The sequence below is a fragment of the Pseudorasbora parva genome, chromosome 4 (genome assembly GCF_024679245.1).
Source record: "Pseudorasbora parva isolate DD20220531a chromosome 4, ASM2467924v1, whole genome shotgun sequence".
NCBI lineage: Eukaryota > Metazoa > Chordata > Actinopteri > Cypriniformes > Gobionidae > Pseudorasbora > Pseudorasbora parva.
The window spans coordinates 20128519-20142946 of record NC_090175.1 but is presented as its reverse complement, the minus strand read 5'-3'; the positions used below and the strand labels follow the sequence as shown (position 1 = coordinate 20142946).

The window sequence follows — 14428 nt, the reverse complement described above, 5'->3', positions numbered from 1 at the left end:
CTTATATCGAAATCCTCTGACAATTCTCTTTAAATATTCTTGTTTTAGACTAATTCATGACCTGTGTTTTGTTTTGCTCTATCCTCTGCACTTCCGCGTCATACGCCATGCATTGGGTCAGATGTCACTCTTCCAACGGAAACCAGTGATTGATTATAGTTTATAAAGTTATAAATATGGTTATTTTTCTTACAAAAACACATCGCTTCACTTCAGAAGGCCTTTATTAACCCCCTGGATTACTTTTATGATGGATGAATGTGTTTTTGTGCTTCAAAATCTTAGTTACTATTCACTCTCATTATAAAGCTTGGAAGAGCCAGGATATTTTTTTAATTTATGGGATATTTTTTTCAACTAACTTCAAGTGTCTTTAATAGGTTGTAACATTTAAATTGATAATTTGATGCAGTGCACTTATTGTGTGCATACATGTTTATACATAGCAATTTCAGCTGTAATTAATTTCTGTAATTGCATCTGTAATTATACTGTTAGAACTTTCCTTACACTTTAACTGACCCTTAAATCTACCCATACCACCAAACTTGTCTCTGACATTGCCCTTATCCCACCTTAATAGAAGCAGCTAAATTATTTTGCATTGTAACATGAACACATTAAGTGCATCCTTATACCTAATAGTTATTTTCTGTTCCTTTATCAAAGTATGTAGTAGTTAAAGACTGACCCATATTGTGCTTAACCTACATACAAACGTTTGCTCTATGTTTACTCTCAATTTAAAATAAAATTTAGAACCAACTCAAAGCTTTATTTAGAATAATTAGGATCTTTATAGGAAAATGTATATGTCGATGCAGCTTTTGTGAATCTGGTGGAAATTTTGCATGGTTGCCTTTTCTGCCCACATAAAAAAGTACACTAAAAGTACACACAAGTTTACTTGTACACAGTTATTATTGAGTGGGAAATTGAAAATAATTACATTATATTGTTACCAAATCTTTAACAAACGTTTGCACTGATCATATTTTGCATCACATTCTTTCTCTTTTAGACTCTGGCCTGGTTTGAGGAAGGTGAAGGAACCATCACAGCCTTCGTAGAGCCATTTGTCATCCTCCTTATTCTTATTGCCAATGCCATTGTAGGAGTGTGGCAGGTACAGCATGGAAATATTTTTTAAATACGTTTTAAAAACATTTATGTAACGTAAAGTATTTTAGGCTTGTGGATAAGGCAATATTGATTTTTGTTGTACTAGAAATTACGTCTCAATCTGTGTACGTTTCTGTGTGTTTAAGGAGCGAAATGCAGAAAATGCCATCGAAGCCCTAAAACAGTATGAGCCAGAGATGGGGAAGGTCTACAGACAGGACAGGAAGAGTGTACAGAGGGTCAGAGCCAGGGAGATTGTGCCTGGAGATATTGTGGAGGTGGCTGGTAAGAATGACAATTCTTTTTGTGCCACAATAAAATGCATTTAATGAGAGGTTTCTCCAGTTTGTACATCTGTACACTGATGCGTTTAATTTATGTCCCTGTTGCATTTATCATTTGTGGCAAGCTAATTAGTTTCTCAGAGGCTGGAATTGTCAAAAATAAAGTGGTGGCAGTAGTTCTAAAAAGAAAAAAATAGAGGTCCACTCTCAAAGGATATGACTGGAGATAATTTTAGGACATTGCTTAATAGAGATGGCCATGTTCTGATTGTTTGTATAAGCCAATCAAAACTGCGTAGAATAGTCTGCTGCAGACGCAGACATGCAGTAAGGATGTTTCTATAGAAAATAGCAGACTGTTCCCACAGTTAAGCAAAGTATTGTAAAATGTGTATTTGGCATAGTTTGATTATTTCTCCAAAAAAAACATGCAGAGCGATTCTCTGAAGAAATGACTCCTGTCCTGTGAGACTGCTGCCAAAAACATCAAAAGTCAATTATATTTAAAATTTGGCAAGTCTAAGGTAAAGTTGGGTTCCCCCTCAACTTTATGAAAAATGACTCCTCACACTGTTTAACTCTTTTCATTAATCATTGGGTTCAGATTGTGTTAGTATGTTTTGCGTCCCTTGTGAATAAATAAAGCAGTATCTGATTGAAAGCACGGTCACAAATTCCAGGTTTATGATGTTTTTGTTGATTAAATACTGTTTACATTTTTGTAGTTGTGCAACAAAATGGGGCTTTAGGCCGGTTGTGCAGTGAGCTGTCCTACCATTATTGCTGATGAGCGGTTCCTTGCTGTCACTGTTCCTTTCCGTCTGGGACGTTTTTACAGAATTATTAGCAAATGTTGTCTTTGCAGACTATTTCCCTGGACATTAAATTGAGTTGCGTTCTGTTTAACTGATGCACCTGCGATTGGGGTATCTTTGGAACTCTGTTGCTTTGAAAACTCACATGATCAAAGTCCTACTTGTCTGACCCCATTTATAGCTGCTAATTGGCAATCAACCTAATTTGTCTCTCCTTTTCAGCTGTATTTGTAATTATGATTTGGTTACTTCAAAGTAAATCTATAATTCATTTAAATAAATGTACCGGGATGGCCAATAGTCCGAGATCACATGAAAATCTGGGATTCAAAAACATCAATCCATCCATTCTCCAAAGCGCATATTCTATGTAGAGTTGCAGGGATTTTAAATACTTTAAAATAAATAAAATGATGGCAATAATCAAATAAGCAAATCTGGCACATGACAATGTAAACTCCTTTCAGTTCAGTCTTTCACTCAAACGATTATGCTTATGGTATATTTGAACTGGGGGGGGAAATAGATGAGAAAAATAGGAGCATTTTCACTAGGGGTCTTAGACTTTTGATCCCACTGTGTGTATTTTTATTTCAAGCTGCTTTTGTTTTTTGAGATCTTTAGTATGATTTGACTGAAAGGGTTAAGACCCAGTCTCAGAAATGTCTTGGCTTGCCACTCAAAGTTCTATTCTAAGAATCCCCAGAGCTAATGAATAAAAATAAGGTTGAGGTCCTTTTTGTGTGTCGATTTGTATCTTGACTGACATTGGTTTCTAAAGATAGACTGTAAAATATGAGGTGCTAATCACCAGTATTGTAGTTTAAACCTCATAGCCCCACTTAAAGCTGTATAATAATACATATATTTACCATTTAAAGCTGTATAATAATACATATATTTCTGAATTCCCTGCATTCAGTGAAAGAAAAACACCCCAAATTTTCTTAAATTGGAAACAATAATGTTTCCTTTTATACACAAGTTTTTGTACAAACAAAGCCCACTAAATAATAGATACATGTCCCACTGTTACCACTGTATACATGTACCACTGTATACATGTACAATAGAATCAATATGTTTTGATTCAGTCAAATTATTAGTTATTATTACAACATTAAAGGGTTACTTCACCAATTAGCATATGGCTTTGTATCAGTAGAAACCCTAGCCTGACAAGCCACTATGATAACAAGGCACCATGTACAGCCCCGCCCACCGACTCTATGCACAATGTGATTGGCCTGACCAGAGTTTGTTTTTTACAGCTCAGAACTGTATTTAGAGTTGCTAGACGATTCTCGCGGGCAGATTAGATTTGCTGCCGCTAGGTTGCGTCTAGATTTCTATGCTATAGAAACCCTGGAGTATATACAAATGATCCCCCCCTGGGCCCTCGTAGGGCATTCCCAGCATTCTGGGAATTGTTGTCTTTCATCCACGTGAGAAAAAAAATACATTTTCTGTTTTCTCAGTCTAGAAAGCACCAAATTCAAAAATAATTCCACATTTCTACTAAATGAATGGCCCAGTTTAAATAGAGATTCATCTTCCCAGCGCTGAAGTACAAGCCAGACCCACATCAAGATGTTTGGTCTGGAAACTCACCATTGACAGGGCTCAATCCGAGGGGCGGGATAAACGGTTGTCTTTCAAACTCCCTCTGCACCGCGTGCACACAATTGGATAGCACTACAACCAACCAGAGCAACGAAGGTGAAGCAGAGCTCGTTGACAGATTAAACTTTTCGCCATATCCGGTTGGCAAAACTCTGAACTAGTGTTGTCGCGATACCAAAATTGACTTCGATACGATACCAGACTAAAATATTGATATATCGATACTAAATCGATACCACAGTAAAAAAAAAAATAAATAAATAAAAAAAGATAAGATGCTTAATATGACAACAGAACTTGTTATTATTCATTTTTATTTTTTACTAAAAATTCATGTGGCCAGCATGTTCCTTAGGGTTGGGCATCGTTTTGATTTGAACAATTATTGATCTATTGATCAATTACTATTAAAATTATCTCAATGTATTTTTTACAATGGGGTAATTGTGTTGCAATAGCTTACACACAGCACAAGAGAGCTTGATTTCGAATGGTAAATTGAATTTAAAAAGACGAGTAAACAGTAATAAAATAAGAACAAATAAACAGATTACAAACAATAGCACAAATAAATGCAATAGAATAGAAGATACAAATTAAATAGACTGCTTTATGTTTTCAGGTAAGTCTAACATTCAGATAAGAAACTGAATAAAAAAATGCATAGTAATTACATTTAAAACAACATTGGATAATGTTCTTTTTTTAAAAATTCAATAGCGTACAGATGAAACTATTAATGTTACACAAGTTGATCAGTCAAGAGCAGTGTGATCGTTTGTCTTTTTGTAGTTTGAATAACAAATGACTGCGGTCCCTTTAAGACTAACGGACGCATGGATCCTAAACACTGTTCCTGTTACTCGTTCTTCCTGAACTGTTTGCGACTGTGTTTACGTTAATACTCTTCCAGATGTGCACTGATAATTCTTTGAGTGTATTTGACCAATAATAAGCTGGAAAAAGAAGCAAATGTTTGCACTTGTATCATGTCAGAGGCGGCTTTATTACGGTAGGCAATGTGTGTGCGCTTCAGATGTGAGCACGAAATCTGCGGGGATTAGTAGAATTAATTTATGCGCAATCCCGCGCGAAATTCAGACCGATCACACACTAACACACTCATGAGGAAAAAGTCCAGCAGAACGCGCGTTCTTGGTGCTCAGAGGTTAACCGGGCTGAGTGTGAGAATATGCCGGTGTGTGTCAACTCGCTTTCGGTCGGAGAGGAGAGCGCAGCTGGTATCAATACTGTAAAAACTGAGAATTGTATCGTTTCAAATATTCCAGTATCGATACATATCGAAATATCGATATTTTTGACAACACTACTCTGAACACACCTTTCCTTCTTAAGAATGACTTCAGTGCCATTCTTTGTTTTTTTTCTCAGAGAAAAGCTTAACTCCAGTCTTCCAGAGTCGCGGTCAAAGCTGATTCGAAAGACCGTTCGACAGTTTCTGTTTTTACTAGTAGGACGCAAGCGCAACACTGCCGTCATTATGTTAAGCCCCGCCCACCTACTCTATACATGATGTGATTGGCCCGACCAGAGAATGGCTTTTACAGCTCAGAAGTGTATTGAGAGTTGCTAGACGACACTTGCGGCGGATTAGATTTGCTGCCGCTAGGGTGTGTCTAGATTTCTAGGCTACTGAAGTACCCCTTTAAAGGGAATGTATGTAAGATTGTGGCTAACACTGGTACTGCAATCCCTTTCAAATGACTGTAGAGCGGTGTATCCCTCTCCCCCTCCCCCCTGACTTGAGGTTTGCCAGATTGGCTGCAGGATACCAGCAGGAACGTTTGTAGCTGCAGCTTTGGTAACTAGAGCAGAGCTGGCAAACCGGATGCCGAAACACTACTGACTTTTTGGTTGGTAGATAGGTGGAGGGCGGAGCTTCAGGCCAAAACACAACATGTCAACATCAACATCAGTTGAGGGCTGCAACAACAACTTTTAAATGACAATATCTTGGCCGAACTACTGTTGTCAGTGATATAAGTATTAGAATTTAACATGATTTCTTAATGTCTAGTGACATATCAGGGCCCTTTTATGATTCATTGAAATACATTTCTTACATAAACTTCCTTTAACAAAAGATTATTATTTTATAATTATTGGCATAAAAAAGCAATAAAGAAAATATAATTGAATATATTAAAGGGGGGGTGAAACACTCAGTTTCAGTCAATCTCATGTCAATCTTGAGTACCTATAGAGTAGTATTGCATCCTTCATATCTCCGAAAAGTCTTTAGTTTTATCATATTTATAAAAGAAATATGGGCTGTACCGAGTCTTTCCGGAAAAAACCGAGCGCCTGGAGGCGTATCGTGTGGGCGGAGCTAAAGAATGCCGAATGTGCACAAAGCGGTGACGTCCTCAAGCGTGGAGAAACCCATCTATCTCAGCTAATACAGATAATGATCCACAATCAAATCTGAGGCTGAAATAAATTGAACAGGAGAAACGGCAACATCAGGATGTCCGTCTCTGTGGTATGTACTGTATTTAGGGGCCTTTGTGTGCAGTTTATGAGGACATGATTCGGTTTATGGACTATTGTATGTGACTAGACCTTAGAGGTAGCAAGCAAAACGGTTTTGCACGTCAGAGTCAGAATAGTGTAACGTTATACAGAACAACAATGGAGTAACCGTTAGCGCATTTGAATGACGAAGCACGCGATCGTATCGTTTACTGATGTTTACTCATGCGACGGTAGCCAATAGCAGAGACATTTGAAGTTGATTTACTCACCGGCATGTTCCAAAGCAGGACCGCTCTGTCAAAAACACACTTCTTTGGTATGATTTGGTGAAGTCCTGTGACAGCAGTGACCGTGGAAATCCACTTTGCGACGCGACTGAAGCGATGCCTTGAAGCTTCCCGTCATTTCTGCGTTCAAATCGGTTCAAATGCAGCGCTGCCTTCCAGGAATGCTGTGCTGAAGCGTTGAAGTCGTTCGACGTCACCCATAGGAATAAAGTGAAGCGCGGCGCGTCTGAGAGACTGTTTACAGCGTGCATTTCCTCTCTCTCCCTCTAGTTACGCGCGCGCGCACCCTTCCGGGAGAAGAGCCCATACAAGGACCTTCCGATCTATTTAACGTCAAGTCGAGCCATACTCGAAAAAAACTCGCCGAAACTTGTGTGAAACCGGAAGAAGTATTTTTAACACTCCATCAAACGTCCAACATTAGTTTTTGAAACTTTGTCTATGTTTAGGATGGGAATCCAAGTCTTTAAAGGTGTAAAAAGCTCAGTATGCATGAAACAGCATTTCACCCCCCCTTTAAAGGAAAGATGTTTAAAGATATCAAAAACGATAATAAAAAGATAGAAGATATAAAAAAACGATATCTCAAGATTTGTCTGTTGCTAAATATAACGCAATGTTTTAATGAATCATATTGTGTTTTTATACATTTTCTAAGCATTTGAGTTTATTTCACGTGTGTTTCTGTAAAATATGCATACCTTTTATGCATGCTTTTACGGCTTAATTTGTGTTTATTGCATTGCATCCTTGACAAAAATGACATAATTACCTCTTTTTTTCCCTTTTTTACTATTCATTTTCTTCAGTTGGTGATAAAGTCCCAGCAGATATCCGACTGACCTCCATACGCTCTACTACTCTGAGAGTGGACCAGTCCATCCTGACAGGGGAGTCTGTATCCGTAATAAAACACACAGACCCAGTGCCTGACCCCCGTGCCGTCAACCAGGATAAGAAAAACATGCTCTTTTCTGTAAGTTTATCTAGAGTGATAATGTTTGTCTTCTGTCAACATGTGGCTGCTCTTTATGAATTTTAGGTTTTGTTTTTGTCACCTTACATGATCAGGCATTGGATAAAACGCTGCAAGATGTGAATTTGTATTGTTTGTGTAGTGGATTAGGTCCAGCAGTGGCGAGCCAGTGTGTTGAATAAAACATCACTCATATTGTTCCCAACTGGCTATGGACTGAGTCATCACATCACACAGGCTTTGAGCTCTCAGATGGATAATGACCAGAGAGTACCAGCCTCAACCTCAAAGACTCCACCCCCACAACCACACATGCACGCTAAAGCCTCCATTACTTTTTGTCCTCATGAGAAAGTCTAATGCAAGGGTTCTCGAGGTCCACTTTACTGCAAAGTTTAGCCTTAAGGATTACTAAAAAACTACATAAATGTGAGTTTGATCAAGGCTGGAGCCAAACTCTGTAGGAAAGTGGACCTCGAGGGCCATAGTTGAGAACGCTTTGTAATGGATGTCTGGCCATGTAAGGACAGGAACATAAACCGTGACCTAGAACAATAAATGAAATGGCTTTAAATATCACAAATCCAGCCTCTAAAATGACCTTTTTTCCTCAGCTGCCATTGGTGGGTGTGTTAAAAAAAGTACTAGCCATATATTTTCTTGCCCATTATGAAAATTGTATTTTGTTTATATAAAATATACAGATTTTTTCCTACAAAAAAATAAATAAATAAACAGGTTTTTTTTTTGTATATATGCATTAATCTGTGCATGCCAATGTGTCATTCATAAATGGTGTGTGAAATGCCATCTGCTAAAATATTGCCTGGAATATGTTGCCAGCATATTGCTAGTTATGACAGTATATATTCAACTGAAGTAAAAGTTGAGGTAAAAAGATAATTTTAGTCTTTGATTACATCAAATGAAAAGTCTATCATTTCTACAATTTAAATCATGTATTATGTTGTGATTCCTTTCTAGCTGACCAATAACTGTTTTATTCATTTGCCAAAGGCTTGTGGAGTGATTATTTTGGGACCTGGTTAAATACTAAGCTTGTTATAACTATTGTAGTTGATCTTACTTATTTCTTAACTGGAAATAATGGAAATATAATCGTCTAAATGTGTTTATATAGGGGACCAATATTGCAGCAGGGCGAGCGATAGGTGTTGTAGTGGCGACAGGTGTACACACAGAGATTGGGAAGATCAGAGATGAGATGGCAGCCACTGATCCAGAGAGAACCCCTCTGCAGCAGAAACTAGACCAGTTTGGAGAGCAACTCTCTAAGGTAGGACTTTTTTGTGCTCTCTCTCTTTTTAATTTGAAATTCACTCCTTTGTTTGGACTGTAACTAGGCCTATACTCCTTGTTCTTTCCGTGCGCATTATGGACATTTTCTGTATTCATACACACAATACCCTTTATTTTTATTTGCAAAATTTGCGGTATAAAGCAGAGCAATGTGCTAGACATGAGTCTCAATTTTTTTAATAACAAATGAACCAGAAGTAGGATTTGTAATATATTTTTTCTTGGTTATTGAATTTAACACAAAATGTGATTAAAAATACAAAATTATTATATTAATTTCTGAATTATGGCCCATAGTAATGTCAACAAGTTAGCATTAATTTATTCTTGCATGTTGTATACAACTTTTAATAAATTGTTTGCCACTATCTAAAGGGGTCTTGACGTGGATTTTTAATGATTGGTTATTGCATAGGAAACCATGTCAATGCCTCCTTACTATTGCACGTGATTAAGTGTTTTAAAAACTTTATCCATATAAAACATTATCCATATCTGTAAGTCATTTTAAAGACGCATTATGATAATGTTTACTTGTGGTTTGGAATGTAGCTGCTATCAGATCCAATAAAGCTGACTGCTTCATCTGTCAGCAAAAGTTTCCTTGTGAACTCTCCATTACACTGTGCCCCATTTACAAAACAATCGGCAGTCAAATGCTCCGAACAAACATATAATCCTCCGACACGATCCATAATGGCATTAAAAAAAAATCCACTTGTTCTTGATGCTGGCAATCTTCTGAAGTCTCTAAAGAGATGAGCAAATGAGCTGTTTAAATCGGACACATCACAGAGAATGTTCCTTTACACTTTAATTTACTCTTCTGTTCTGTTGACAGCAGACTCAAGCACAGTGAGTATGTCACAAAGTAATTGGGCATTTGTATACTGTATCCATTTTAGACAGCGTCAGTCATTTATAATGGATTTCAATAGCTTTTCACAAAACACTTGCATCCATTTAACTCGTCTGCCGTTAATGGAGTGAACGTCAGTGGGTGGGGCCTATGGTGTGATGATGTAAGACTATTCGTAGATGTCTTGCTCTGTCACAAATCCCACAATATCCAAAGGAGACGTTTTTTGGAGCTTGGTTAAATGCATTTTTAAATGAGTTTTACAAACTATGACATATTTTGATGGTTCAAAGACCTCCTATATGTCAAACTATTAAAAAATACAAATAAAAACAACCTGTAGGTTAATCTTGCTATTTTGCTTTGCTATTTCCTGTTATAATTGAACTCAGTGCACCTTGTGTTTTTAGAACTTCATTTGCCATTTGTATACCTCATTATTGCACCTTATTATTTTTACTATTTCAGTCTTTTTTGCACATTAACTTTTCATGAAATCACTACACCTTTTCCATTTATATACAACGTCATTTTCACTGCAATTGTCATCTGCCGTTAATACCTCATTATCACTGTACATTGCACCCTCATTTTATTGGCTGTGTACTTGTACTTTGCCCAATGTCAAAAATAATTCATGTCATCTAATCTAATGTCTAGTATTCCACTACAAAAAGCCTATGTGATAAATAAATGAACATACAAAACATTTACAAGAAAATTAAAGCAGGTTCATTTGAGCGGCAGCATTTCATTGACAGACCTTCTCATCCGCTCCGTAACAGTCAGCATTCACTCTGTAACCGAACTTGTCAGCATTATCATGTTTCAGAGGTTGAGTTGAAGTAGCTGTTTTGCATGAGTCATTCTTTTTCTCTGTCGCTCTTTGTTTGAAGGTGATCACAGTGATCTGTGTGGCGGTGTGGGGCATTAACATCGGTCACTTCAGTGACCCAGTGCACGGAGGCAGCTGGCTGCGTGGAGCTGTGTACTACTTTAAGATCGCCGTGGCTCTGGCTGTAGCCGCTATCCCTGAGGGTGTGCAAATCTTAACCTATTTCTTTCTCTCTACCTACCCAAATTATTAAAAACTCCTTTGCTCAGGAACACTTAACATCCTGATCTAGCTATATGTTGTGGTCCAGAAGTTTGAGAGCACATTGAAAATGTTTTTCAAAAATAATTTAAAGTTATGATAACATTAAGAAAAAAAAGATTAATGTTTTGTATGTTATTAATGAGGACCTATTAGGACCAAGCTCTTTTACAAAGTCTTGTTTTTGTTTTTAGTGGTCTACTAGAATAGGTTTTCTGTTTTCATGTTAGAATGTTCAAAAAGCACCACATCTTTAAAGAACATCCAACAGTCCAGAACTTTCCAGTCTGTCAGCAATGCCCTGGGCTGCTTTTCGCAAATTGATGACAATAGTTCTATTATCTACTTAGGCTTACGGTGCTTTTGAGAAACATACCTCTATTAGTTCCTCTCTCTATGAAGCCCCTCCATCCGAAGAGCTTTGAGTGTCCTCTGATTGGTCTTTAGCTAGACCAGTGTGTTGTGATTGGTCAACTGCTTTGAACATGTTTCTGAAATGTCACGCCCTTTACCATATCGTAGTTTCAACACTACTAAAACAAATCTCAGTTATTTAATTGAGGAATGTTGTAATGTGTACATTTCCAGAAGAAAAATCAAGACCCCAATTGAGGCTTTTTATGGCATTCAGAATCAGTGCTTACTTGTATAGAGAATAACTCCCTTTGGAACAGACCTTTTTCATGCTCAAACGCTCAAACAGCGACATTAAATTAAAGTTGAAAATGTAAAAAAGCACAATAGGTCTTCTTTAATCAGATTTGTGATATGATCAGAATATTTTGTACAAATGGGAACATAATTTTGCAGCTTGAGTGCTGCTGTCATCCAAGTAAAAGATACGAAAGATACATCTTTTTAAAATTAATTTTTTGTACATTTTCAATTAGTTTTTTAACATAAATTCTTTGTAATACGTTTAAAAATATACACAATAGAAACCCTGATGTTATAAAATGTGCAAAAACTGTAATATAGTTTACCTTCATATACAGGTCCTTCTCAAACAATTAGCATATTGAGATAAAGTTCATTATTTTCCATAATGTAATGATAAAAATTAAACTTTCACATATTTTAGATTCACTGCACACCAACTGAAATATTAATATTAAATATTAATACTGATGATTTTGGCATACAGCTCATGAAAACCCAAAATTCTCAAAAAATTAGCATATCATGAAAAGGTTCTCTAAATGAGCTATTAACCTAATCATCTGAATCAACTAATTAACTCTAAACACCTGCAAAAGATTCCTGAGGCTTTTAAAAACTCCCAGCCTGGTTCATTACTCAAAACCGCAATCATGGGTAAGACTGCCGACCCGACCCTGTCCAGAAGGCCATCATTGACACCCTCAAGCGAGAGGGTAAGACACAGAAAGAAATTTCTGAACGAATAGGCTGTTCCCAGAATGCTGTATCAAGGCACCTCAGTGGGAAGTCTGTGGGAAGGAAAGAGTGTGGCAAAAAAACGCTGCACAACAAGAAGAGGTGACCGGAGCCTGAGGAAGATTGTGGAGAAGGACCGATTCCAGACCTTGGGGGACCTGCGGAAGCAGTGGACTGAGTCTGGAGTAGAAACATCCAGAGCCCCCGTGCACAGGCGTGTGCAGGAAATGGGCTACAGGTGCCGCATTCCCCAGGTCAAGCCACTTTTGTGCTACAGAGAAGCAGCACTGGAATGTTGCTTAGTGGTCCAAAGTACTTTTTTCGGATGAAAGCAAATTTTGCATGTCATTCCGAAATCAAGGTACCAGAGTCTGGAGGAAGACTGGGGAGAAGGAAATGCCAAAATGCCTGAAGTCCAGTGTCAAGTACCCACAGTCAGTGATGGTCTGGGGTGCCATGTCAGCTGCTGGTGTTGGTCCACTGTGTTTTATCAAGGGCAGGGTCAATGCAGCTAGCTATCAGGAGATTTTGGAGCACTTCATGCTTCCATCTGCTGAAAAGCTTTATGGAGAGGAAGATTTTGTTTTTCAGCACGACCTGGCACCTGCTCACAGTGCCAAAACCACTGGTAAATGGTTTACTGACCATGGTATTACTGTGCTCAATTGGCCTGTCAACTCTCCTGTCCAGAACCCCATAGAGAATCTGTGGAATATTGTGAAGAGAAAGTTGAGAGACGCAAGACCCAACACTCTGGAGGAGCTTAAGGCCGCTATCGAAGCATCCTGGGCCTCCATAACACCTCAGCAGTGCCACAGGCTGATCGCCTCCATGCCACGCCGCATTGAAGCAGTTATTTCTGCAAAAGGATTCCCGACCAAGTATTGAGTGCATAACTGAACATAATTATTTGAACATTGACTTTCTTTGTATTAAAAACACTTTTCTTTTATTGGTCGGATGAAATATGCTAATTTTTTGAGAATTTTGGGTTTTCATGAGCTGTATGCCAAAATCATCAGTATTAAAACAATAAAAGACCTGAAATATTTCAGTTGGTGTGCAATGAATCTAAAATATATGAAAGTTAAATTTTTATCATTACATTATGGAAAATAATGAGCTTTATCACAATATGCTAATTTTCTGAGAAGGACCTGTACATAAAAATAGTAATTTTTGTTATTTAGCTTTTTTTATTTTTAACTTACATTAACCACAAAACATAAACGTATACAGACACAGCATACACAAAACATGAACTTTAAAAATAAATCATAATAATAACAATTCAATTAAACTAAATAACCAAAATTACAGCATAACAGACCAGTCCTCTACTTGTTTTCCAAATAAGCCAGAAAAGTACTCCATCGCTGATTAAAGAATATTGAAGTTTTGCCTACAAAAAAATACAATATTTGAATCAAAATACAACTGATTAGCTTGGTTTTCATCAAGCTATTATATTGTATAATATCTAATTGTAAACTAGTAAATGTTACCCCCTCTGTGCTCCACTCCTCTCTCTTTTCTCGTAAATTACTTGCTGATGTATTTTTGTTCTTTCTCAAAGGTCTTCCCGCTGTCATCACCACGTGCCTGGCACTTGGCACACGGCGCATGGCCCGCAAAAATGCTATAGTTCGCTCCCTGCCATCTGTAGAGACACTTGGCTGCACCTCCGTCATCTGCTCTGACAAAACGGGCACTCTTACCACCAACCAGATGTCTGTCTGCAGGGTAAGAGAGAGGCTTGTGTCCACTGTGATTCTAACAGATGCATTGTGGGATTTTATTATTTTATGGTAGCTATGAGATTAATAACAGAATGTTTGAAACCCTATTCAAACTTACTAATCGTGTGTGTGGGTGCATGGCTGTGCATGTGTGTTTGTCTGCGTGCAGATGTCTATTGTAGACATTGTCGCAGGTGAGAGGTGTTTACTGAACGAGTTTACAATAACTGGATCTACTTACGCCCCTGAAGGAGAAGTGTGAGTTAATTTCAAATCTAACTACACTCACATACACATACACTACTAACTCTTCTGAACTAACCTGCAGTTTGGTTATGATGTCTTTCACAAGACTTGAATCTCTTTCTCTCACTTTACCCATTATTTTCTCTATATTCTCCTTAATTTATGTATTC

The 14428-nt window shown here is 37.6% G+C and overlaps 1 protein-coding gene across 2 annotated transcripts in view; it reads left to right on the top strand.

Annotated features, from left to right (window-relative positions):
• si:dkey-28b4.8 (sarcoplasmic/endoplasmic reticulum calcium ATPase 2) overlaps nucleotides 1-14428 on the top strand; it is a 38674-nt gene that overhangs the window by 2916 nt on the left and 21330 nt on the right. For both annotated transcript variants that reach the window (XM_067441188.1, XM_067441189.1), the window contains exons 5-11: nucleotides 1022-1126; nucleotides 1269-1407; nucleotides 7437-7603; nucleotides 8745-8900; nucleotides 10679-10820; nucleotides 13850-14016; nucleotides 14182-14270. In XM_067441188.1, coding sequence (XP_067297289.1) covers nucleotides 1022-1126; nucleotides 1269-1407; nucleotides 7437-7603; nucleotides 8745-8900; nucleotides 10679-10820; nucleotides 13850-14016; nucleotides 14182-14270 — 965 coding nt within the window. The remainder of the gene's footprint in view (nucleotides 1-1021; nucleotides 1127-1268; nucleotides 1408-7436; nucleotides 7604-8744; nucleotides 8901-10678; nucleotides 10821-13849; nucleotides 14017-14181; nucleotides 14271-14428) is intronic.